Below are 23,806 nucleotides of genomic sequence, written 5' to 3'. Positions count from 1 at the left end.
TCCTAGAATCACTGGATTATTTTCTTAATGTATGTCTGTGGAAGGCCTAATAACGTTTGAGGAACAAAGGCCTTCGGGATTTTGTGATGAAGTTCCATTTGAAGTTTAGTTCTCATTTCATTCAACTGGTTTTTACCCAAACTGAAACAGGTACTGTACTTGTTTGGTCCTTTCCAAAGTGATTACCTCAAGAAAAGGAAGAAGGAGGCATGTTATAAGTATTTGAATAGGGCCACTGTCAGGCCATACAGCTGTGTCTTGCAGATGGCCTAACCACTTGCTAAATACTGTGAAAAAAAATAGGGAAGAAAGAGAAACAGCTGAGCTGTTCTTGTAAAAGGTTACATTGAGAATCTAGACATCATTTAGAAAGTGGAATGCAACATAAAAAATACATTTTCCATGCCATTATCTAATTCAGAATGCTTGCTGTGTGATTCTTCTCTTTGATTGAGAATTGATTTACCTAATCTCTAGAACATCTACACTGTATATAAAAGAACGAGCAGTATACACTGAGTGTAAAAAAACATATTGAGCACCCCCTTTTGCCCTCAGAACAGCCTCAATTCATTACGGCATAGACTTTACAAGATGTTGAAAGTGTTCCACAGGGATGCTGGCCCATGTTGACTCCAATGCTTCCCATAGTTGTGTCAAGTTGGCTGGATGTCCTTTTGGTGGTGGACCATTCTTGATACACACTGGAACTGTTGACTGAAAAACCCAGCCTCTTTGCAGTTGACACACTCAAACCAGTGCGGTTGGCACCTACTACCATACCCCATTCAAAGGCACTATATATTTTGTCTTGCTCATTCACCATCTGAATGGCACACAATACACAATCCATATCTCAAGGCTTAAACATCCTTGTGTAACCTGTCTCCTCCCCTTCATCTACACAGATTTGAAGTGGATTTAATAAGTGACATGGATTCACGTGGATTCACCTGGTCAGTCTGTCATGGAAGAGCAGGTGATCTTAATGTTTTGTACACTCAGTGTATATGCTATTTCACTTTTTATCCAGCAAATATCCATTCAATATTTCCATTAGCCTACCTTCTTGCTATAGTAAATCAGAACATTGTGTATGAAATCATGATTTAGCATGTCATGTAATAGTTACATCACGTCATGAATTTAGGAGATGAGATAATGGGGTTATTAACTATTCCAAGAAGTTTTAAAAGTCTTTGCCCTTTGCTGCAAAACAGCTTGATCAGGTTCCTATCAGATTCGTTGAGACCACATGACAGCTTTATGCAGCCCTTTCACATCACAATCATTTAATATTTAGACTTGACCAATCATGGAATGTTCTAACGTTTAAAAAAATAAAGGAAATTGCCCCTCCGGTTCAATTGTGGAAAGGTTGCGCTTTATTCTGATTATTTAGATTAGAGTTATCTGGTTCAGACTGGTCTTGCATGTCTGCCAAAATGGCGATCACATGATGTTTTTGTGGACATAACTGTGTGTTAATCTAGTATGTATTCAGGAGTTAGATTCTAGCAGCTCAGTTTTTCCCCTCTCGAGTTTCTCCAACAATTACAACTGTTATATCTAGCACATTCAAAGGATATTCAAACTTTTAAAAGTATAGTCATATAAAATATGTCATGGTATTTACATGTGCGAGGTGAAATAAATATTTCAGGCTGGTGCAATTTCAGTAACCAGCAGACCATAGCTCTAAGGGGTGCGCTGACAAGGCTGACTTGTCATTGCTCTGAGCTTGTTTTGTGTTTTTACCAGCTGTAGAATGAGAATGCTTGTACACCAGTCCCCTCTCCCAGTGGAACTGGGGCCACAATGACTGTAAGCTGTCATCATTAATGGGGGTGAATATTGGGTACTGTCTCCCTTGCCATTCACTGGCAGTTGATTGACTCCCTGAACAGATGACTCAGTCCATGGCAATAACTCCTGATATTATATAAGGCCCTAGATCTTAATCAACTCCTTGTTCTAGAAAAACAGGCGGACGCTGATGATATTGATATCGGTTCCCTTATGGGAGAATTAATATAGGCCTTAATGTAACAGCTAATGAACAAATTACAGTTAAACAGAGGTCCAGTGAAATGGGGTGGCCTCATCCTTCCAGAACATAAACCAAACAAAGGGCTAACTACAATTTCTAATGACTGTTGCAGTGACATACCTGGAAAATATTCAGACCTTGGATGTTCCCTTGGAAGTAAATGGTTGCCTTTCACACTCACACTCCCTGTAGGTCTCTCACCTCACCTCTCTACCTCAGCCTTGTTGATTATGACGTATTGCTCCTGAGGGAGGCCAAGAGTGTTAGAAGCTACTTTTGGCAATAGAACAAACCACATATAAAATCTTTAGATGGAATTACATTTACCTAAATCAGAGTTTATTCCTTTTATGCACAGGATACAGCAGGTGTAAAAGGTACAATAAAATGCGACAATGACATACTTGCAAGCTCTCCTTTCAACATTGCAGTAACAGAAAACAAAAACTCAATTGTAGTCTTTTTTTTGTCTCAAAGGCCCACCTTTTTCTTTAAGACTGTGGAAATCTAATAGGAAGAGTATTTTATCAACAGCAAATGTTACAGAAGGTAGTGCATCAGGAGGGCATGTGTATGTCTGACAAATGGGTGTCTTTTGGGAACGAAAACATTGTACATTTTAGCAGGACATGATTGAATGATGGCCAGATTACTGTTTTAGGACAAAAGCACTATTCATTCAAGACCTGTGTGTGGACTGAGTTAGTCCAAGCTGAAAGCAACAGGGGGGCAGAAGGTCAATAAAATAATAATTAAATCAGAACGCAATAGTCATTAGTTGATATCACATGTTTGGGGAGAAAGCAATGATACTTGTTTATTTCCAGACACCAACAACAAGGAACAATGGAATGGCTGTGATTTAACCTGGCATTTACAGATGGGGCTCTCCCACTTCTTGGCCAAGTTGAAGAGGCATGACATATGCCAGAATCTTGGTCCACTCTCTCTCAAATGTGTTTACTTGAACAGGAAATATACATAGATTTTTTTACACAACAACCACTTTATACTAGGCCTCACATTCAGTTAAATGGATTGAGGACCTTGCTGCTGTAGAATCTTGATCTAGTTTGACAAAGATTGGCTCTTTTTAAGGGACTGATATAATTTATTGTCCGACCAAATAGTATAATCCCAGTGATGCTCTGAGATATTGGTTTTCTCCAGGTTGGAGAGCACGTTGGGCTCTGAGACAAACGTACTAAATACAGACAGGAAAGAGCACTCCTTGGCTTGAGTCCCGCCTGGGGCCCTGCTGACAGTGCTATGAAATGGTGAGATTTTATGTAATAATTTATAATAAGAAATAAATGGATTACCCTGTCTATTGTTTTCTCAGCCTGTTTTGTTTCTCCAGGCATTTCCTGGGGGTTTGAATTATGCCAGCCATTATGGAGTTCTGGGCAAGAGTGAACCATTTTATGTTTCAGCTTCTGTACATTGTATACTGTATGTTTCCTCAGATGAAGGCTATTCTACTGTCAGTTAGATGGTTTGTTATTTTTCTATATCGCAAATATATGAAATTGTGTAGGAGGATAAATAATGATCTTCCTGGCGCATTTGTATTGAGTCAGTGTGTATGAGGCAACTTCTACAGACAATATGAGTCTATAAGATTTCCAGCCAAGCAAAAGGGGTTTGGTATCAGATTCCCCACAAGAGTAACATTGTTCCCTGGTCCTTTGCCCAAATAAAATACCACCAATGAACCTATTAGACGTTGAAGCATCAGAATCTTGTAGGTTTCAAGTTACTGTATATCATATTGTCACAAGTGCAATCTCAGATGTGTTTCATTACTGCTTTTTAACCACTTTTGTGTTGCTCATTGTCTGTTTCTGTGACGTGGATTCTACGTGGAAAATAGTTTTGATTTGAAAAAAGTCAACTGTTGTTTTAAGGGTGATATTTCACCCACAGGATTATGTCAGCATGGTAACCAAATTTGAGACAAACCTTGTATAAAATATAAAAAATGTGTACCTTTGAAACAATGTCAGTTCTTCACAGTTATGTACGTCGGGGGTAAAAAATAGTCTAGGCAGCACCTCCTACTGGAGAGTTGATTTATCTACAGCTACCCTTTCGTCTCCCATCAGGGTTTTAACCAAGCCCAGCTTTGATATTTGTCACTGACTATTACCAATGTGCTATCGTGAGAATGATTGTTGAGAGGTCTCCACTTAAAAACCAAATATACACTGTTGCTATCAAAGTCATTTCAAAAGGGTAGGTTTAACAGAGCAAATTAAATGTGACCATACTTTTTATTTAACATATCATTAATGCTAGTCAGGCCTATATAGCATTTGCAACTTAAAATAGGCAATACTATAGGCCTAAGGTTTCAAGCTCTGCATGTATCACGTTTCAGGTATGACCCAGATACAAACAGTGTCCAAGAAACAAAAGTGTATTTCTAAAACAGGGGCAGGCAAATGACAGGTCAAAGGCAAGCAGGGGTCAATAATTCAGAGAGGGTGTAAAGGGTCCAGTACGGCAGGCAGTCGGGTCAATAATCCAGTTAGGTGGGGTAAGGTACAAAAACAGTAGTCAGGCTCAGGGCAGTCAGAAGGTTCAAAACCACAAAGGACTAGGAACAAGAACCATGCAGGGGAACAACATGCTGGTATGTTTCAAAAACAAAACAAACTGGCAACAGACAAACAGAGAACTCAGGTATAAATACACAGGGGATAATAGGAAAGATGGGCGACACCTGGAGGGGGGTGGATACAAGCACAAAGACAGGTGAAACAGATCAGGGTGTGACAGGATGATTTCAAATGTAGTGATATTGAATTGTGTTTGATTGTCAACACAACCAAATATCCACATTTGAAGGACATGTATCTTATGATTGAATAGTTCCATATTAATTTGTAGAAAAACTGGAGTTAAAACCAGATTTAGGCAAGTAAACATGTTACAGATGCAGCGGAGAGCTTGTGTTTATAACTTGGTGACTATAACTTGTTTGCTTTCCTTTTCCTCAGAAGTGTCAGGGAATCGTTCCGTATGACATTATCTGATACATGCATATGTTCCTTTTTTAGTACAATCTTCTGTTCCTCTATTTTGTTTCCTACAGACACTATTTTTTTCTGATGAATTACTAGTAATCAAGTATCAGGATGGACATTTTTCAATTAAGGTATCTTTACTTTTACTCAGGTATGACCATTGGGTACTTTTTTTTACCACTGCACCCACCTACAAACACACCTGCTGATGTCAAGCTTGGCTAAGAATATACCCATACATCACTTGCGTTTCTTTTTTTTTAGGGCCCTATATGAGAACAATGTATTTTGGACCCAGTAGGTACTGGAGTAAGTCCTGTGAGAGGTAATTTTGTTGTATGGCTTTCCTCTCTGTGGACTGTGGGAAAAATAAAGAAAAACACACTGCAAATTGATCTCAACATTGAATGGATCAAATGTTTTTTTCCCCCACCAGACCATAGCTAGCAGTAATTGACTTTCATATCAGCCTTTCAGTGAAAGAGTTGAAGCCTTAAATGCCATCTCTGTAAGTTGATTGGTCTTTAGCATTTGCACCGCCCCTACTCTTTACTCCGCCCCTTTATGATTTGATTGGGCACACTGTTACTGGAGCTGTCAGTCCACTGCGAGTTTTTTTTCACCTCTAGCTAAATGCCCAGACTTGTAGTGGCTCCGCTTTGTCAGGTGGACATCAGGAGAGACAGCGCCGTATCCATGCACTAATTAGTTGGAAAATGCTAATCTTTATGAAAGAAATGGATTACCCTCTCAGAAACCAATGTCAGCGCGTCCAGAACCAGGTATTTGTCTTGACTTAACTACTAAAAAGCCAGTCAACGTTCCAATTTATGATTAACGTTAGCTGGCTACTAATAAAGTTCCATCGACTGTCGTTCATTCATTTTGTCCTGAAAAACTTGTGGCAGGTCTTGTCTCTCAAGAAACTGTTAGCTCCCGAACTACGTTAACTACTTATACTTATATCCCTTGATAATGGTGTTTGTTTTTTTTGTCTCGAGATTTGCTTTAGCTAGCTAACTAATTTAATGTCCGAGCTAGTTTGTCGCCCTCTAATGGCTAGGTAGCTAACGTTAACTGCCTTGGTAACTCATTCAGACAACTGACTTGATAACCAGCTAGCTAACGTTAGATGACAGTTGACAAGGGGCAGGTGAGCAGCTAAGTTAACTACGTTAACTAACAGGTGGCTATTAAGTTAGCTAACAAGCTAGCTTGTTTACTAGCCAAGGCAAGTAACGTTAGCTAGCTAACTAACGATTATTCTGAGCCAACTGGCCAAATAAATGGCCAGCTAACGTTAGCTAACTATTGTTTGTCATCTCTGAAATAGCTAGGTAAATCACGTTAGCTAACTAGCCAAAGCACCAACAAAGCAATGCCAATGGTCATCGATTGTCATTTAATTTATATAGCTAGGGGCTTCTTGAAGGGACGGTAACAAGATTTGATTTGTCAGTCAGTCAATGAATGAACATTTGCTGTTGTTGAAAAATGGTTTAGACATCTATTCAACTAAACTAACGGTGTTGAATGGTAACCTAGTCCTAGAATGTTGCCATAATGGATTGACAACTAGCTAACGTTAACTGGATAGTAAAAATGAATATGTTAATCTGCAAACTAGGCTATACTTTTCTTCGTGATGTATTTGCATTATGATTTTAGCTATATTTGCAGCCTAGGTTTGATGGCCATCAGCCGCCTACTCTTTTCTCTTTTTGTGGGAGAAGGCAATAATGACATCTCTAGCGATTTGCACGTACAGAAAAGGTGTCTGCTAATGCAATGTCATTCCATCATTTTGGCAGTCTCAGTGTGTTCTGACCAGCTGCAAAGAATCTAGTTGGCTTGCTAACGAACAAAGACAGTCGTTGACAATCAGAGTTCAAGGAGCAGTTTTCCTGTTCTGTTTCAATCGGCCTAATGCATTGTCCTCTGTCATAATGTCAAACGTTTGATAAAGATATTTGTTTTGTGTGTATTTTTTTCACTAAGATTTAGACCTTGTGTGCAGTGATGCTGGGTGCACTGCCAATCAAAGTTGTTTTTCTCATTTCTGTGCTGTTTTTCCATGTACAGCCGAGAGGGGGCAGTGCGGATAGGATAACTTGTTTACTGCGATTCAACATTCAGAAAGAAGTAGCTAGAACAATAGAGGAATGTGGTCAGTGACATGCATTCCTTAATATTTGATGGAAAATGATATTTGACTTGTACCTGCACTTGCATATAGGGGTTTAGACCTAGACTTTCTTCAATGCTATGTATGTCAGATGTATCACTTATTGCCTGCACCAAACCTGTCATACATACAAATGTGAATAGCCATCCTTATGAGATTTGCACCAGGCGTTTGCAGATTTGACTAGACAGAAGCATGGGATGTATATTTTTAATTTGAATAAACAAGATCCTTTCTGAGGTTTACAGTTTTGGACATTTGTTGCAGCTCTGGTTAGAAAACAACAGACATATTGTTGCATCATGCTTTTGTGTGTTCTTTGTGCAGAACCCAAAGTAGGGCCCCCTCCTAGACTATTGCTCCCTTACCACTGTATATCCTGTCAATAAAAGTGCCATAGATAAATGTCAGGTGTTTAAAAACTGTCTTATCTGCTGGCATTGATATGAATTAGCAATTCTTACATACACACGTTGTGTGTTTGAGTGTTGCAAAATAAATGTACACAAGTGTTTCAATCATTTCACCCGCACCGCTCGATCACGTCTGCGTAGGACAGCGCTAAAATAGAACTTGGTTCTCTTTGATACACGCAACGCACTGAAAGTCCCTTCCTGTTGTATTCGGCGCATGTGAAAAATAGTTATTTGATTATTGAATATCAGGAAGCTACAAACCCTGGATGCTTGAAAGACAAAGGAGGAGAGATTAAAGAAAGCTAAAAATCTAATTAGCGTAGAAACATACGATATTGTATGACTGGGTCAAAATTCTGCGAAAGAACCAACAAACAAGAGGACCGTGTGCATGATGGGTAAAATAACAACCCAATGTTTATCTCCCAAGACTAACTAGCCATCTGAAAGTCCATGAATGTTTCATTTGTGTTTCGACCTGCCCCCAAATTATTAAAGTTGGTTCACAGTTGGTTTTGATATTTTAACCCGCGTGTCATGATCTCTGGACTGGTGTGTGCGGACAAAATCAACATACGTGCAATCACCGCGATGGCGCATCTGTCTGTGGCTGGTGTAGTCAGCATATTAGGCATGCTTCTAGTTTGAAAAAGAGTCAGAGAGAAGTTTGAAAATGGGGTATTGTGAATGTAACTAACCACGTTACAAAAGATGACTAGATCAAGCAAATAATGTAACCTGAATTCTGAAACACCCTGTGTGCATTAGCACTTGTCTATGCTCAGCTGTCTCAGGTCACCATGGTTCTACCTGCCTGTCATGTTTTTTTGTTGTGTTTGCATGTCTCCATATGTAGCATGGTATGTTTGTTTGTCGTCTATGGCTGCTGTCCTGTCCTGCCAAGCTCCCCACCCCCTACCCCTCCTGTGGGCTGCAGCTGGTTGTTTAGCACACCTCCCTTGCAGAGCCAAAAACAAAGCTTGCGGTTTGTTTCCGATGAAGAGGGACGAGTGTGTTAATGGTACGCAGCCGGGACTCGACACTAGCAGAGCAGCTAATGACAAGGACAGACCCCTTCAGGCTCACATGGAATGCAGATAGAATATCCCTTTATCTCCTCCTTCATCTGCAGCTAACCCCCTCCCTTGCAGCCCCCTGCACTACCTTATCCGCTCCCTCCCTCCCTGTCACATTTACCCTTTGAACCACTACTTGCATCATTTTTCTAGTCTTTGTTCTCCTTTGCTTGGTCATCTCTGCATACTTCCCATTTCTTATTTTATACTCCACAATTTATAGGACATTGTCTATTTAACAATAAAGAGGTTTGTGGTGTATTGCCAAAATACCACGGCTAAGGGCTGTTCTTACGGACGATGCAACGCAGTGTGCCTGGATACAGCCCTTAGCAGTGGAATATTGGCCATATACCACAAACCCACGAGGTGCCTTATTGCTATTATAAACTGGTTACCAATGTAATTGGAGCAGTAAAAATAAATGAGTATGTCATACCCGTGGTATACGGTCTGATATACCACAGCTGTCAGCCAATCAGCATTCAGGGCTGATTTGTTTCTTCTACCCCTCTTTCCCTCCCCTCACCACTGCCACTATCCTTTGCATCTCGTTTTTACCTTGTGATGTTCTCGGATCAATAAACAAATTAGTTTCCCTGTGCAGCAGAGAGGCAGGGACCAGGGTCAGGGTGGATGATGTGGTAAATCAATGGTGCTTTTGCATTTCAAATCATGTTAACCTCTGCAGAGACCCAGGGAGTTACAGGCCTTCGTCAGGACAATACTTTATTGAAAGACTTTCAGCTGATTTACAGCCTCTCAACCTTCCTCACTTAATACAATATAGCAGTCTGCTCTTGGAAACACTCTCAGTAATCCCTGTGCATGTTATAAGTCTCAGCCTTTACACTTTGATATTATATGCTGTTGCAATCAGTATGGCATGTCTCTATATAGGCCTACAGTTGAAGTCTGAAGTTTACATACACCTTAGCCAAATACATTTAAACTCAGTTTTTCTCCATTCCTGACATTTAATCCTAGTAAAAATGTCCTGTTTTAGGTCAGTTAGAATCACCACTTTTATTTTAAGAATGTGAATGATTTATTTCAGCTTTTATTTCTTTCATCACATTCCCAGTGGGTCAGAAGTTTACATACACTCAATTAGTATTTGGTAGCATTGCCTTTAAATTGTTTAACTTGGGTCAAATGTTGTGGGTAGCCTTCCCCAAGCTTCCCACAATAAGTTGGGTGAATTTTGGCCCATTCCTCCTGACAGAGCTGGTGTAACTGAGTCAGGTTTGTAGTCCTTGCTTGCACACGCCTTTTCAGTTCTGCCCACAAATCTTCGATAGGATTGAGGTCGAGGCTTTGTGTGTGCAGCTCCAATACCTTGACTTTGTTGTCCTTAAGCCATTTTGCCACAACTTTGGAAGTATGCTTGGGGTCATTGTCCATTTCGAAGACTCATTTGGTACCAAGCTTTAACTTCCTGACTGATGTATTGAGATGTTGCTTCAGTATATCCACATAATTTTCCATCCTCATGATGCCATCTATTTTGTGAAGTGCACCAGTCCCTCCTGCAGCAAAGCACCCACACAACATGATGCTGCCACCCCCGTGCTTTACGGTTGGGATGGTGTTCTTCGGCTTGCAAGCCTCCCCCTTTTTCCTCAAAACGTAAGTGATCATTATGGCCAAACAGTTCTATTTTTCTTTCATCAGACCAGAGGACATTTCTCCAAAAAGTACGGTCTTTGTCCCCATGTGCAGTTGCAAACCGTAGTCTGGCTTTATTATGGCAGTTTTGGAGCAGTGGCCTCTTCCTTGCTGAGCGGCCTTTCAGGTTATGTCGATATAGGACTCGTTTTACTGTGGATATCGATACTTTTATCTGTTTCCTCCAGCGTCTTCACAGGGTCCTTTGCTGTTCTGGGATTGATTTGCACTTTTCGCACCAAGGTATGTTCATCTCTAGGAGACGTCCTAAGCGGTATGATGGCTGCGTGGTCCCATGGTGTTTATACTTGCGCACTATTGTTTTTACAGATGAACGTGGTACCTTTGGGCATTTGGAAATTGCTCCCAAGGATGTACCAGACTTGTGGAGGTGTACAATTTTCTTTTCTGAGGTCTTGGCTGATTTCTATTGATTTTCTGGGATCTTTTATTTCAACTCATGAAACATGGGACCAGCACTTTACATGTTGCATTTATATATATTTTTAATTTTTATTGTAGTTTGTACATTAGCTATGTATTTTTATTTTGTGCCAACTTGTTAGTTGGGCTATACGTACACAAATACAAATGTGTTAAGAGTCAGCAGAATTAATGTGTGACTCATTGTGTCATTTCCTGCCTGGGACTGATGAAAGGATGTTGGTTCCTGTTTTAGTTTGACTAGACTACTTCTTATAATGGAACATGTTGGAGATGAATTTCCCTATTTGAGCATGTCAAGATGTCTGGGGAAACTAATTGTACCGTATAGAAAATGTATGCCGTTGTGATAGTTTAAAGTGTGTGACATTTTCTTATCTGGTTTGAATTATTAATGAACAATTGCACAATTCCAACAACGGTGAACAGAATGACTAGTTCCATGTCTTCTTAAGCAGGTCACTCACCCTACCTGTACAGGTGCCAGTGACGCCTTCCATACAGGTTCTCTCATACTGTAACTTAAGGGATACTTATGGATTTTTGCAATGAGGCCCTTTTATCATCTTCCCCAGAGTCAGATTAAGTTGTGGATACCATGTTTCTGTCTAGTATGAAGGAAGTAAAGGTGGTTTTGCAAGCCATTGTTAACTAGCGTTATCACAATGACTGGAGGTCTATGCTATCTGCTAGCATGCTTGATTCTGTTGCCCTACAGCGCTATCAGGTAAATGGTGACTGGCCTGTTGAGAGGTGCTGAACACATTTGTATTTTACTGCCACTCTGAGCCTGTTTTCCATCGGGCTTGGTTATCGGGCCCTGATGAACTACTATATATTTACAGGGCGAGTGGGACATGGCCTCTGAGGCTCGTAGCATCCTGGTTGGGAATAGGGTACCATCTGGCTGACTGGTCTGGAGCGTTGGCATTCCAGCTTTAACGCATCGGTCTGACACGTTAATAACACACACTAATAATGTGGTGTCATGGCCACAGCAGGATGTTTATGATACAGCCTTTAAAGCGTGACTGAGCCCTGACTGAAATGTAATCTCGTGTTTAATTTGCTTGTATGGAACTTGATTCCCAGAAAGTATCTCAAAACACCCATGGGGACTTGGTTAGACGGAGTTCCTGGAGAGTGGGACTTTGATTGCTCTCCAACATGGAAAATGTGGGGCCACAAATCAGCAGGCACAGAGTTGTGGGGTCATCCATGTAGGGTTGTGTGAGTGACGTGTGAGTGAGTGTTCCCCTTCTTGACAAAATGTTGGAGGAGATGTGTATTCATTTTAATATTGGAAAGTCTTTATACCTAATGTTGGAGGAAGAGCAGCGCCACCTGCTGGGTAAGGTGTGAAGTGAAGCGTTTTTGAGCCACAGAGAAGCCAGTGAGATATGCTAACATGTGGCTAAATGCCACGGAGCTATTACGTGAGGTGTTAGAGCTACATAACGATCATCGCATATCACCATCGCTGCCACACACCCGCTGATATAGATATACCTTTGGTATTTATTTATTTTTTAAATATTTTTTTACCTTTTATTTAACTAGGCAAGTCGGTTAAGAACAAATTCTTATTTTCAATGACGGCCTATGAGGGGAGCCATAACTAGTGGCTGTGGCAGTCACGAAATTGTCAGCTGGGGATTGTCAAGCAAATAACTCAGTCTCACGGTAATTGACCAAAACACATTTAGGATCTCCTGGCTTCCACATATAGCCTACAAGCCATTTTTTTAAAGTCCATGTAATATAGCCTACACCTTCACAATAAATCCATTATTTATTTTAGACAGGTCTAAAGAAGCATGATATGAAGAAAATGTGGTCTATTTCAGAAGAGAAGAATAGTGTACTCTGAGTTGTCCTGATGTGGTTATGCCAAATGGCTGTGGGTTACACTATTTCATTTAACAGACAAGATTTGCTTATAATTCCGTGACATTATTTTAAAGCATGAAGAATGCAATTTGAACAAGGCTGAATAAAATATAAATATTGTCTCCAAACGATTTGAGGGAGTGTGCACCTGCGGCTATTCTGTTTTGAGCGGTTAACAAAGAAATGGGTACTCCTGTATGCTTAATTAAGAGTGTATGTAACTTTAATTGTTATACAAAAGTTGGCCTATGTGTATATCTTTTTATACATTGTAAGGCTGCATGATTAGATTATAAAGTCATGAGCTCTGCTTTTGTACACACTCCAATAGTCTCTCATTCACAATTTGATAAGCACTTGATAATGCCTTGCATTTCATGGTGGCATCCCCTATGTGGCCGTAATGCACCCTAACAAATCCATGCCTTTTTGCATCCTGGAGTGCTGCGTTGTGCCCTTCTCCCTGAGTGTGCTGTGCCCTCTCACTCACATGACTCTCTGTCCTTATCCAATTCAGAGGTGCATGTTGGAAGAACTGTCCACGTTTACTTTGTCAGCCAACAAGATGAGTAGGCCTAACGAACAGCAAAAGCACTAGCCTATGTCAATCTACTATCCCCCATAGTACATTAGTTGACCTATTCTGTGACTCCAAACATAGTCTAGGACAGTTGTGGGATGTGATAGATCCCAAATGAATACTACCACTAGCATCAAAACATGTTTTATGCAATGTGGCTGATGCAACAAATCAGAATGTTTAGCTTAAAATTGCTATTTCTTCACATAAGCGCAGCAATGCATACATGGTAGTAGGCTACAGTGGGGCAAAAAAGTATTTAGTCAGCCACCAATTGTGCAAGTTCTCCCACTTAAGATGAGAGAGGCCTGTAATTTTCATCATCGGTACACTTCAACTATGACAGACAAAATGTATGATTTTGTATCATTGTATGATTTTTAATGACTTTATTTGCAAATTATGGTGGAAAATAAGTATTCGGTCAATAACAGAAGTTTCTCAATACTTTGTTATATACCCTTTGTTGGCAATGACAGAGGTCAAACGTTTTCTGTAAGTCTTCACAAGGTTTTCACACACTGTTGCTGGTATTTTGGCCCATTCCTCCATGCATATCTCCTCTAGAGCAGTGATGTTTGGTGGCTGTTGCTGGCCAACAGACTTTCAACTCCCTCCAAAGATTTTCTATGGGGTTGAGATCTGGAGACTGGCTAGGCCACTCCAGGACCTTGAAATGCTTCTTACGAAGCCACTCCTTCGTTGCCCGGGCGGTGGGTTTGGGATCATTGTCACGCTGAAAGACCCAGCCACGTTTCATCTTCAATGCCCTTGCTGATGGAAGGAGGTTTTCACTCAAAATCTCACGATACATGGCCCCATTCATTCTTTCCTTTACACGGATCAGTCTTCCTGGTCCCTTTGCAGAAAAACAGCCCCAAAGCATGATGTTTCCACCCCCATGCTTCACAGTACGTATGGTGTTCTTTGGATGCAACTCAGCATTCTTTCTCCTCCAAACACGACGAGTTGAGTTTTTACCAAAAAGTTATATTTTGGTGTCATCTGACCATATGACATTCTCCCAATCTTCTTCTGGATCATCCAAATGCTCTCTAGCAAACTTCAGAGGTGCCTGGACATGTACTGGCTTAAGCAGGGGGACACGTCTGGCACTGCAGGATTTGAGGCCCTGGCGGCGTAGTGTGTTTGTTACTTTGGTCCCAGCTCTCTGCAGGTCATTCACTAGGTCCCCCCGTGTGGTTCTGGGATTTTTGCTCACCGTTCTTGTGATCATTTTGACCCCACGGGGTGAGATCTTGCGTGGAGCCCCAGATCGAGGGAGATTATCAGTGGTCTTGTATGTCTTCCATTTCCTAATAATTGCTCCCACAGTTGATTTCTTCTAACCAAGCTGCTTACCTATTGCAGATTCAGTCTTCCCAGCCTGGTGCAGGTCTACAATTTTGTTTCTGGTGTCCTTTGACAGCTCTTTGGTCTTGGCCATAGTGGAGTTTGGAGTGTGACTGTTTGAGGTTGTGGACAGGTGTCTTTTATACTGATAACAAGTTCAAACAGGTGGCATTAATACAGGTAACGAGTGGAGGACAGAGGAGCCTCTTAAAGAAGTTGTTACAGGTCTGTGAGAGCCAGAAATCTTGCTTGTTTGTAGGTGACCAAATACGTATTTTCCACCATAATTTGCAAATAAATTCATTAAAAATCCTACGATGTGATTTTCTAGATTTTTTTTTTTCTCATTTTGTCTGTCATAGTAGAAGTGCACCTATGATGAAAATTACAGGCCTCTCTCCTCTTTTTAAGTGGGAGAACTTGCACAATTGGTGGCTGACTAAATACTTTTTTGCCCCACTGTATAAATGCAAATGTTCCATTCGTGGAAAACACTATTATCAAGTGACCGCAAATGTAATTATGCATGTATTGCTTTTATTATAAAGGGGCATTTTTTTTTTATGGTGAAAATGATCTTCCCCAAACTTGAAAGTCACGTGCTGCTTATGTATGTCAGTTAGGCTCTACACCCTTTGTAAAGCGGATTAATGTACTTAATTTTAAGAAGTTATTTGGCCACTTTAGTTGTGAAACAAACCTTGTCAAAACATATAGGCCTATGGGCTAGGAGGCTACATGAGGTGTGCGACTTGGATTCCTAAAGGTCACATTGTTTCTTATGCTGGGCATCATTCACAAGGGATAATATATAATTCACAAGTGATAAGCTAATATTGTCACCCATCACACTTTTCTTGATTTAATCTTGTCTTTACATATACTAAATAATGTGACATTTTGTTTTGATTTAGAATGGACCATTATCATGCACCTGTATCGAAAACGGGGGCAGCATGAAAAAATACATCTATGTACTTAATGGCAAATGGAGGACGCTTTCCCCCATGGATTACTTTCATGCCAGCCAGTGAGGCTATACCCCTGTTGTAAAGAAGCAATGTGCTTAATATTAGGAAAGTTGAGAAATAGATCTTGTAGGCCGAGCCTATAGAAAGCTGATGGGATCCTTATATTTTTAATAGAGGCCATCACTCTGTTTTCTCCTGCATTTGCAAAGCCTATAGAAATGTTGCGCAACATGAGTTCATGGGCTCTCGTGAAGGGTCTGATTTAGGTTTTTGAATACATTTGCATTGATATCAGAGTGATTAGAGGGACAATAGAGTGCTGAGTACCAGGCAGTTATCAAGTTTAGTAGGCTACTAATGACCAGCAGCAGCATCAGAGCTTGGAGAAGCCTAATTACCTCGACTTAAATGGTCATGTGGAATTTGACTGGCTTCATCACTCGTGACCGCCGGTGTGGCGGTAATAAGTTCACCGCAACAGCCCTAGCCTTAACTGAGAACACCAGGCTCTGCCAACAGAGGCTGCTTAGCCACTTGGATCCTAGGTAAGCTGCCCTGGCCTCTCACATTTCACACACTGGGGAACTGAGTCAAGACTCGCTCTCTCCAGCCCGGTGCCAACACCTTTTCCTAGAAGCCGTTGAGAGTGAGGTAATAAATCCCTTAAGCCTTTAGAAGACCAGTCTCTCTGAGTCCAAGTTTCTCTTGGCCTGTGGCTCTCCTCTTCCCCAGACAGTTTCTCTCTGAGTCCATGTTTCTCTTGGCCTGTGACTCCTCCTCCCCAGCCAGCCTCTCCCTGTCAGTTTAGACTTTCCTACTTCTTTACTGTGGTTCTTCCCTCAATGAGGCCTCATTCAGGTCCAGCCTCACAATCCCCCATAAACCCAAATTCCTCTACATGTATCTGCTCTACTCATTTTATCATAGTAAAGTGGAGGACTTTGAGCAGTTAATTCAGGGTAGTCTCATTGCATCCTCCTATGACTATTGATCTGTTTTGTCTTTTGGTTGATCCTCTCTGGTACTGTGAATGTGTTGGATGCTGAACTCTTTTCCCTACCAGCAAGTCTCTCTGCCTGAAAAGTGTGCAGAGCGGCCTTGTTTGTGTTTTGCAGGGGAATATTGTGAGGAATGTCTAGTGGTAAAATATCTCTGCTGCGGTTATAAGAAGTCTCCTGTCGACAGTTGGTTCAAAACCCACAGTCCTGACCTGCCTGCAATTCACATACTGATCTCACTGTAGGCTGACACCACAGGGACCATCAAAACTGAGGCTATCTGTCAGCATATCTGCTACCATAAGCAATCCTCACTAAATAAGGCTTGTGGAAAAACTGGCATTTAATTTATTCCCCATTTTGTTATAAAACATTGATTTTCACCTGGGATGAATCATTGCAGAGACCTAGTTGCTGTGTGCATTGTCAGTGACATATTGTCTCTGCCACCTGTCTCACCATCCTCTTCCTCTGGTCCTGTCCAGGTGACGAAGGTGAACGCTGAGAAGGAGCGGGTGTCGCTGCGGTGCATGAAGGCTCTGGCCAATAGGGGGGGTGTGGACGCCGTGTCCCAGCAGATGGCCTCTCACCCCCAGTACCTGGAGAGCTTCCTCCGCACCCAGCACTACATCCTCCACATGGATGGCCCGCTGCCCCTGCAGTACCGCCACTACATTGCCATTATGGTGAGGCCACTGGACACACGTTGCACACACACACTGCATGATGCACAGAATGCGTATTGTATTTGCGCCAATCACCCACTCAGTTGCGTACACTTGCACTGACCCCACTTTCATGTACATAAACATTTACACTGACACACTCGCCACAACCCACCCATGCACATTGACACAAACGTGGTCAACATCCTGGAATCAAGCCTACTTGTATTGAAGTGTGTGTCTCTGTCCCTCTCTCCATCTCTCCCAGGCTGCAGCGCAGCATCACTGTGGCTACCTGGTGTCTCTGCACTCGGCCCAGTTCCTCAGGGTGGGGGGCGACCCGCTGTGGCTACAGGGGCTGGAGGCCGTCCCCCCTCGCCTGCAACACCTTGACCAACTCAACAAGGTTCTGGCCCACCAACCCTGGCTCACCGCCCGCTCACACATACAGGTACCACAAGAACCAGCTCCTTGGAAAAAGTTATGGGCTCTTATAAAAATATCTAATGTGCCAAAAAAAAATGTTTTGATGCCTAAATTTGGATTTAGATTGATTCTTATCTTTGCGGTTTAGAACAGTGGTTCCCCCTTTTTGCAAGGAACTCAGTCTGGATTTCAGCTTACTCTTGAAAGTCGTAATGGTAGAATTGCACAAGGTGCAATTTTGAAATTGGGAAGTGCATCAGTTTTTCTCTTGTCATTTCAGACCTAGAGAGCTATTTATAACTTGCTGACGTTGCAGATCAACTAGCTCATGTCAGCTAATGTTTTTTAGCCCATAGATGTTGTAGTAATATCTCATTAATACACATTAGATATGGCCAAACGTATAGAATTGCAAGAAAATGAGCTTTAAAACGGCAAAATTTTCTCTGCACCCCATGACAAAATGTGTATAATTGCAGGAAATGTACTTTAAACCTGCAAAATGTTCCCTCCACCAACAAGAGGGGGTGTGAACAGCGGGACGTTCCCCAATGTTGGAAGGGGGACCTGAGTGAAAAAAGTTTGGGAACCGCTGGTTTAGAGGGTCATATCCCTGATCAGTAGAGTTCTCCACCCCTGTCTAATCTCCACCATGAGGCCCACTCTCTGCTGTGTCCTTCCCACACCAGGCGTTGCTGAAGACGGGGGAGCAGTGCTGGTCTCTGGCTGAGCTGGTTCAGGCTGTGGTGCTGCTGGCCCACTGCCACTCCCTTTCTAGCTTTGTGTTTGGCTCTGGCACCGACACCGTCCCCGTCCCCCTCCACATAGCCCCCAACGGCACCCCCCCGGGCTACTGCCTCTGTGACGCTGCCAACGGCAATGTCAGCGCGCCTCCGCCTCTCACCACACCCTCGGAGCACACCACACGACGATGGGTAAGGGTTGTGTGCTGTATCAGACTGAATATGACATCGGCGCTATTCCACAACAGATTGTTTCATGTTGTTCAACTTCATGTCTTATCATTTCATCTGTCTTGGCAGTCTCTGGACTCCAGTTGTGAGATGGTGTGTCTGAAAGAGAGGATACAGAAGTCCCAGGAGGAGAAAGAGAGGAAGGGGGAGTGCGTCCTACACACCCAGACACTCCAGCACACAGGTACACACACACACACACACACACACACACAGCTGTCCCCGCTCACATTCACACCTGACATTGTGAAGCTGCGAGGGCTAAACTTATCCTCATGTGTGAACCAGTGGAGGCTGGTGGGAGGAGCTATAGGAGGACAGGCCCTTTGTAATTGCTGGAATGGAATCAATGGAACAGTATAACAAAAATATGTAAACCACATGTTTGACTCTGTTCCATTGATTCTATTCCAGCCTTTACAATGAGCCCGTCCTCCTATAGCTCCTCCCACCAGCCTCCACTGGCGTGAAAGTTGAGTGATGGATTGACTATATTTATTTATCCTCTCACTGTTTCCTCTCAGATGTGGAAGATGAGGAGGAGATGATCTACTCAGCAGACCCCTCTCGTTTCATAACAGACCCTGAGTTCGGCTACCAGGAGTTTGCCCGCAGGGAGGAAGACCACTTTCAAGTATTCCGGGTGCAGGTAAGGACATGGTTTACGTTCATGTTGGATTACGTGACGCCCTCCCTAGGAGATGACCGGAGTCCATGTCAGTAAAGTAATAAATCAGCTTTTGTAGAATGTGAGTAGCATATGCTGCATCGTATGTCTGTGGGCATATAGTTAGCTGAGGTGTTACAGGAACCATGCGAGTATTTCAGGTTTGTTTGTGCGGTCTGTCTGGGCAGGACTACTCCTGGGAGGACCACGGCTTCTCCCTGGTCAACCGGCTGTACTCGGACATCGGGCACCTGCTGGACGACCGTTTCCGCAGCGTCACGGCGCTCCCCTCGTCCCACGGGCCTGACTTGAAGAGAGCCATCTGGAACTACATCCACTGTATGTTGGGAATTAGGTGAGGTCATTCTATTGGTCTGCACACAAACACACACACACGTATACATACACAGGAACCAGCACAAATCGTATGAACACTGGGTACATAGTTTGAGTTATTGTGAAGTGAGATGCTATCGTGATCACATGCATTGCAGCCAGGTTAGTCCTATGATTCAACGCTTGGGATTCGCTGCATAGGCCCCGCTTGGATAACGTTCATGTTTGCATGACATGTGACACTTGTGGTGTGGGTCTGCAGGTACGACGATTATGACTACGGGGAGGTAAACCAGTTGCTGGAGAGGGAGATGAAGCTTTATATCAAGTCTGTGGCCTGCTACCCTGACGCCACCAAGACCCCGCTGTGTCCCCTGCCCTGGGCACCACTCAAACCTTCTGAGAGGGTACGCACCCCACCGCATACCAATACATACTGCAAGCTGAACTATATACTGGAACTAAATCTACTGGAGAATAATAGTTTTGTCCAATTAATGTGGTCAAATGGGATGCAAAGTGGTCATTTGTGTTCTGTTTCCCCCTCAACCCCATTCAATCTCTTGCTCTCATGATATCATCCTCTTTTTTTCTCTCTTCTCTTAGATCCACGTGAACTTGCTTATAATGGAGGCTCGGTTACAGGCTGAGCTTCTGTATGCTTTGAGAGCCATCACCCAGTACATGATAGCTTAGGTCGGTTGGCGGGAGGGAGGCACAAAGTTCATCACCAACGGTACAGAAAGATCAAGCTAGAAGGCCGCAGGGTGGGAACCCCCTTACAGCAGGCAGGGATATGGGGAAGAGACTGGCAATTCTGAGGAGGAAGCGTTGTGCAACTATCTGTCCTATTTCTCCGTTAAAAATGGGACAAAAAATATAATGCAATCATTTAAGATCTAGTGGAAAGCTATTTTCCAAAGTCAAAACACGCAACGCAATTCCTCTCTTCCCTTCACTCTGCCTGCTCATTTTCCACTGTGCAAGGGTGGTCTGTCCACTTCTCATTTAATGTGTTTTCCTCTTACAAAATGTCTCTGCTCTTGATGGTTAATGTGCAATTATATTACTATTATTACAATAGATATGAATTATTTTCATTTTTATTCATGTTTGTTTCAATTCTGGGATGAAAGCAGACGGTTGGTTCTGCATTGTAGCAAAGAGATACGTACCCATGGCCAACACAATAACCCATTTCTTGGTTTGTGATTAGTCTTTAGAACTTTACATTTGTTCTAAACAAATTGTTTATCCTTCTTGGATTGAGTGGATGTTTTGGAGATATTGCCATAATTTGTCTTGTTAGTCCCTGCCAGTGTTGGTGTAGGTAGTTGGTGAGGGTGATTTTGCGTTAGTACTGTAAGGTCAAGAACAAAACCAAGACACTGCAAGACGATATCACACTATAGTTTATTTTAAAAGCACTTTATTTATATATATATATGAAATAAAACAAGGTAGCTCAGTGGCAGAGATGGAGGCCAAAGTTGGTCTGAGTCTTTCCGCTGTATGGCGTCTGATAGAAAGAATCCTTCTTGGGTCTCTCTGTTGTTAGATCAGCTGATCTCCATTCCTACAGTCACTACATAGTCCCAGAGCATTCTTGTGTAGGTGGAGTAGTGCAGGGCTACACAGGGTCCTAACAGAGGCCATGGCCCCAGACCTGAAGGAGATCACAATTCACTTCAGTATCTTAGATAAATCTGAAATTGCTACAACTATTTAAAAACAGATTTTAACTTTAATATACACAGGGGTGGCCAAAGTAATGTTTTGTAGAGTGACGCTCAGCCGTATGACTGTCAGTTGTTATATTGATGTGCTCTGGCATAGATCAAATGAAGGAATCTCCATTTCAAGGAAACCTCAACCATCCCTAAAACTGCATTGGTCAGCAGCACTCTGAACTGGAATATTGCAACAAAAAAAGTCACCAAAAGTGACCTGCACTGGGTTTTGAATTGCTGTTAAACATACTCTACTATGCTACAGAAGATGTAGACTACAGATCAAATGTCATCAGTGGTCTGTGTATGATCTTGTGCATGTGAAAAGTAGGTTTGTCTTTCAATTATTTATTTGGTGAGCTTTATGACCTAAAATAAAGATGCTGATGCATGGTACAATTTGCAGAGCAGAACAATATGGGTACTAAAAACTAGATTTTTACCTTATTGAATATTTTTTTTGGACACTTTTTGTAATCTTTGCATCACAGTACTATGATTGTTGAGCCCTTTGTTCAGTTGCTGGGTTCGCTGCTATATCCTGCCTGTTGTGCTGCACCCTGAATATTTCAGAGGCAGTGAGGTTGACGACTCTTAATTGGGCTCGACCGTTTTAAATGACGGAGGGAAATTAAGAAAGAAGGAAGTGCATATCAATAGATGCAAAAGAAGTGCTTTCTAGTGCAGGTGCCTTTAGGCCAAACTGGACTGGTGCTTGAGTGGACAGGCTAGTCTACTCTGGGTTGAGTGTGGGCCTCATTCGAGCAGACTGTTCCAGAGGAACCAGAGTGGCAGTGTTCTGTGGCCCATCTAGAACTCCCTGTGCCATCGCCGCTGGACACATGGACGGTTACTCTACTTGGAAGTACTACAGTCCTCATTGGCTCCTTGTCAACACCTCTATGACATCGTTATGGCTCCAAATGCAGGAGCAAAAGAGTTTTGTGTTCCTGTCTGTCTGAAGCTTCTGACCACCTGGCCAAGGAACTAAACGATAGAGCCACTGACACAAAGTTGGATGTTACAGTTGTTCAATATTTACCACGTAAATGAATGGACAATATAATAAAATAAAAATGTCAAACGTAAGTGGAAAAAAAGCAAGAAAATATGTTTTTTGGAAATGTAAACTTATTTTTTTCTATAAAGATGTTCTATCAAGTGAGTGTTTCCACTGTTTTTATTTACTGTGGCTGCCTAATAGTGCTTTCACACTTGCCATATGCTGTAGTCAATTCCAAATCAACTTGTCAGTGTGTACAACTAAGGGACTCGACAACAGTTGTCTAGTCCCTTCTCAAGCAAACCAGTTTAGTTGAACCATTCACAGTACTATTGGAATAAGTGCAATTCAGAAACATATTATACACTGAGTATACACCTTTCCAATATTGAGTTGCACCCCCCCCGACCTACAAAACAGCCTCAATTTGTCAGGGCATGGACTCTACGTGGTGTCAAATGTCCCACAGCAATTCTGGCCCAAGCTGTTGTTTTTGGTGGTGGACCATTCTTGATACACAGGAAACTGTTGACTGTGAAAAATCCAACGGTGCTACAGTTCTTGACACAAACCGGCGAGCCGGGCACCTACTACCATATCCCGTGCAAAGGAACTTAAATATTTTGTCTTGCTCATTCACCCTCTGAATGGCACACATACACAGTCCATGTCTCAAGGCTTAAAAATCCTTGAACCTTTCTCCTCCCATTCATCTACACCGATTTGAAGTGGATTTAACAAGTGATGTCAATAAGGGTTCATCGCTTTAACCTGGTCAGTCTATGTCATGGAAATAGCAGATGTTCTTAATATTTTGTATACTCACTATATCATGCTTCAATATTTACAAAAATATGAAATAAAGGGGGGAAAAGGTCCTTGCAGTTAAAAGTAAAAAAGATGGTTGTCTTATGTCATTGAGGCAGAGTAAGGGTGAGGCTAGCCTGGATCCATAACAGCATCTGAGACTGAAGACAGATGGCAGGGTGATTTGAGCATGTCTGCAATCAACTCATCACGGATCCCTGACCGTAGGCCAAGTCCCTCACCCCCGTGATCACTTTACTGAGAAATCCACATTTAACCTATCATGTTGTTGTGCAATATGAAACAAACAAGCAGTTGTGCTCATGCATATTGCTAATAGTTGGCAAAAATACTTTGATTTCATTTAAATTGTCACTAAAATAGAGCACAGTCAGTATGATTTCTTTTAAGGGGCTAACTGATTTCAGCTATGATAAATGACAGCATGAAAGATGAAGGAATTGGGTTCAGCTTTTTTCTTATTCTCCATTCCAGTCCCACCAGTCCTCACTTGCTCCCATTCTCTGATTCTTAGGAA

General features: G+C 42.2%; 1 protein-coding gene across 1 annotated transcript; it reads left to right on the top strand.

Annotated features, from left to right (window-relative positions):
• Nucleotides 1-5,677: 5,677 nt before the first annotated feature.
• On the top strand, nt 5,678-22,619 carry LOC112220918 (sestrin-3). The gene is made up of 9 exons (XM_024382894.2): nt 5,678-5,861; nt 17,146-17,346; nt 17,594-17,776; nt 18,441-18,686; nt 18,795-18,909; nt 19,250-19,374; nt 19,581-19,747; nt 19,991-20,135; nt 20,335-22,619. Exons 1-9 carry the CDS (start codon nt 5,796-5,798, stop codon nt 20,422-20,424), a joined length of 1,338 nt encoding a protein of 445 aa, XP_024238662.1. The 5' UTR covers nt 5,678-5,795; the 3' UTR covers nt 20,425-22,619.
• The last annotated feature ends 1,187 nt before the right edge of the window (nt 22,620-23,806 follow it).

The sequence above is a fragment of the Oncorhynchus tshawytscha genome, linkage group LG21 (genome assembly GCF_018296145.1).
Source record: "Oncorhynchus tshawytscha isolate Ot180627B linkage group LG21, Otsh_v2.0, whole genome shotgun sequence".
In the NCBI taxonomy this organism is placed as follows: domain Eukaryota; kingdom Metazoa; phylum Chordata; class Actinopteri; order Salmoniformes; family Salmonidae; genus Oncorhynchus; species Oncorhynchus tshawytscha.
The sequence above is the reverse complement of the archived record's forward strand: the minus strand, read 5'-3'. Positions and strand labels throughout refer to the sequence as shown.

Excerpts from the sequence above, each read along its gene's own strand:
- LOC112220918 (XM_024382894.2), top strand. The coding sequence starts at position 5,796 with ATGCTAATCTTTATGAAAGAAATGGATTACCCTCTCAGAAACCAATGT. Across the intron at positions 18,687-18,794 it reads AGCACACCACACGACGATGG|TCTCTGGACTCCAGTTGTGA; the intron begins GTAAGGGTTGTG and ends CTGTCTTGGCAG. Across the intron at positions 18,910-19,249 it reads CCAGACACTCCAGCACACAG|ATGTGGAAGATGAGGAGGAG; the intron begins GTACACACACAC and ends GTTTCCTCTCAG.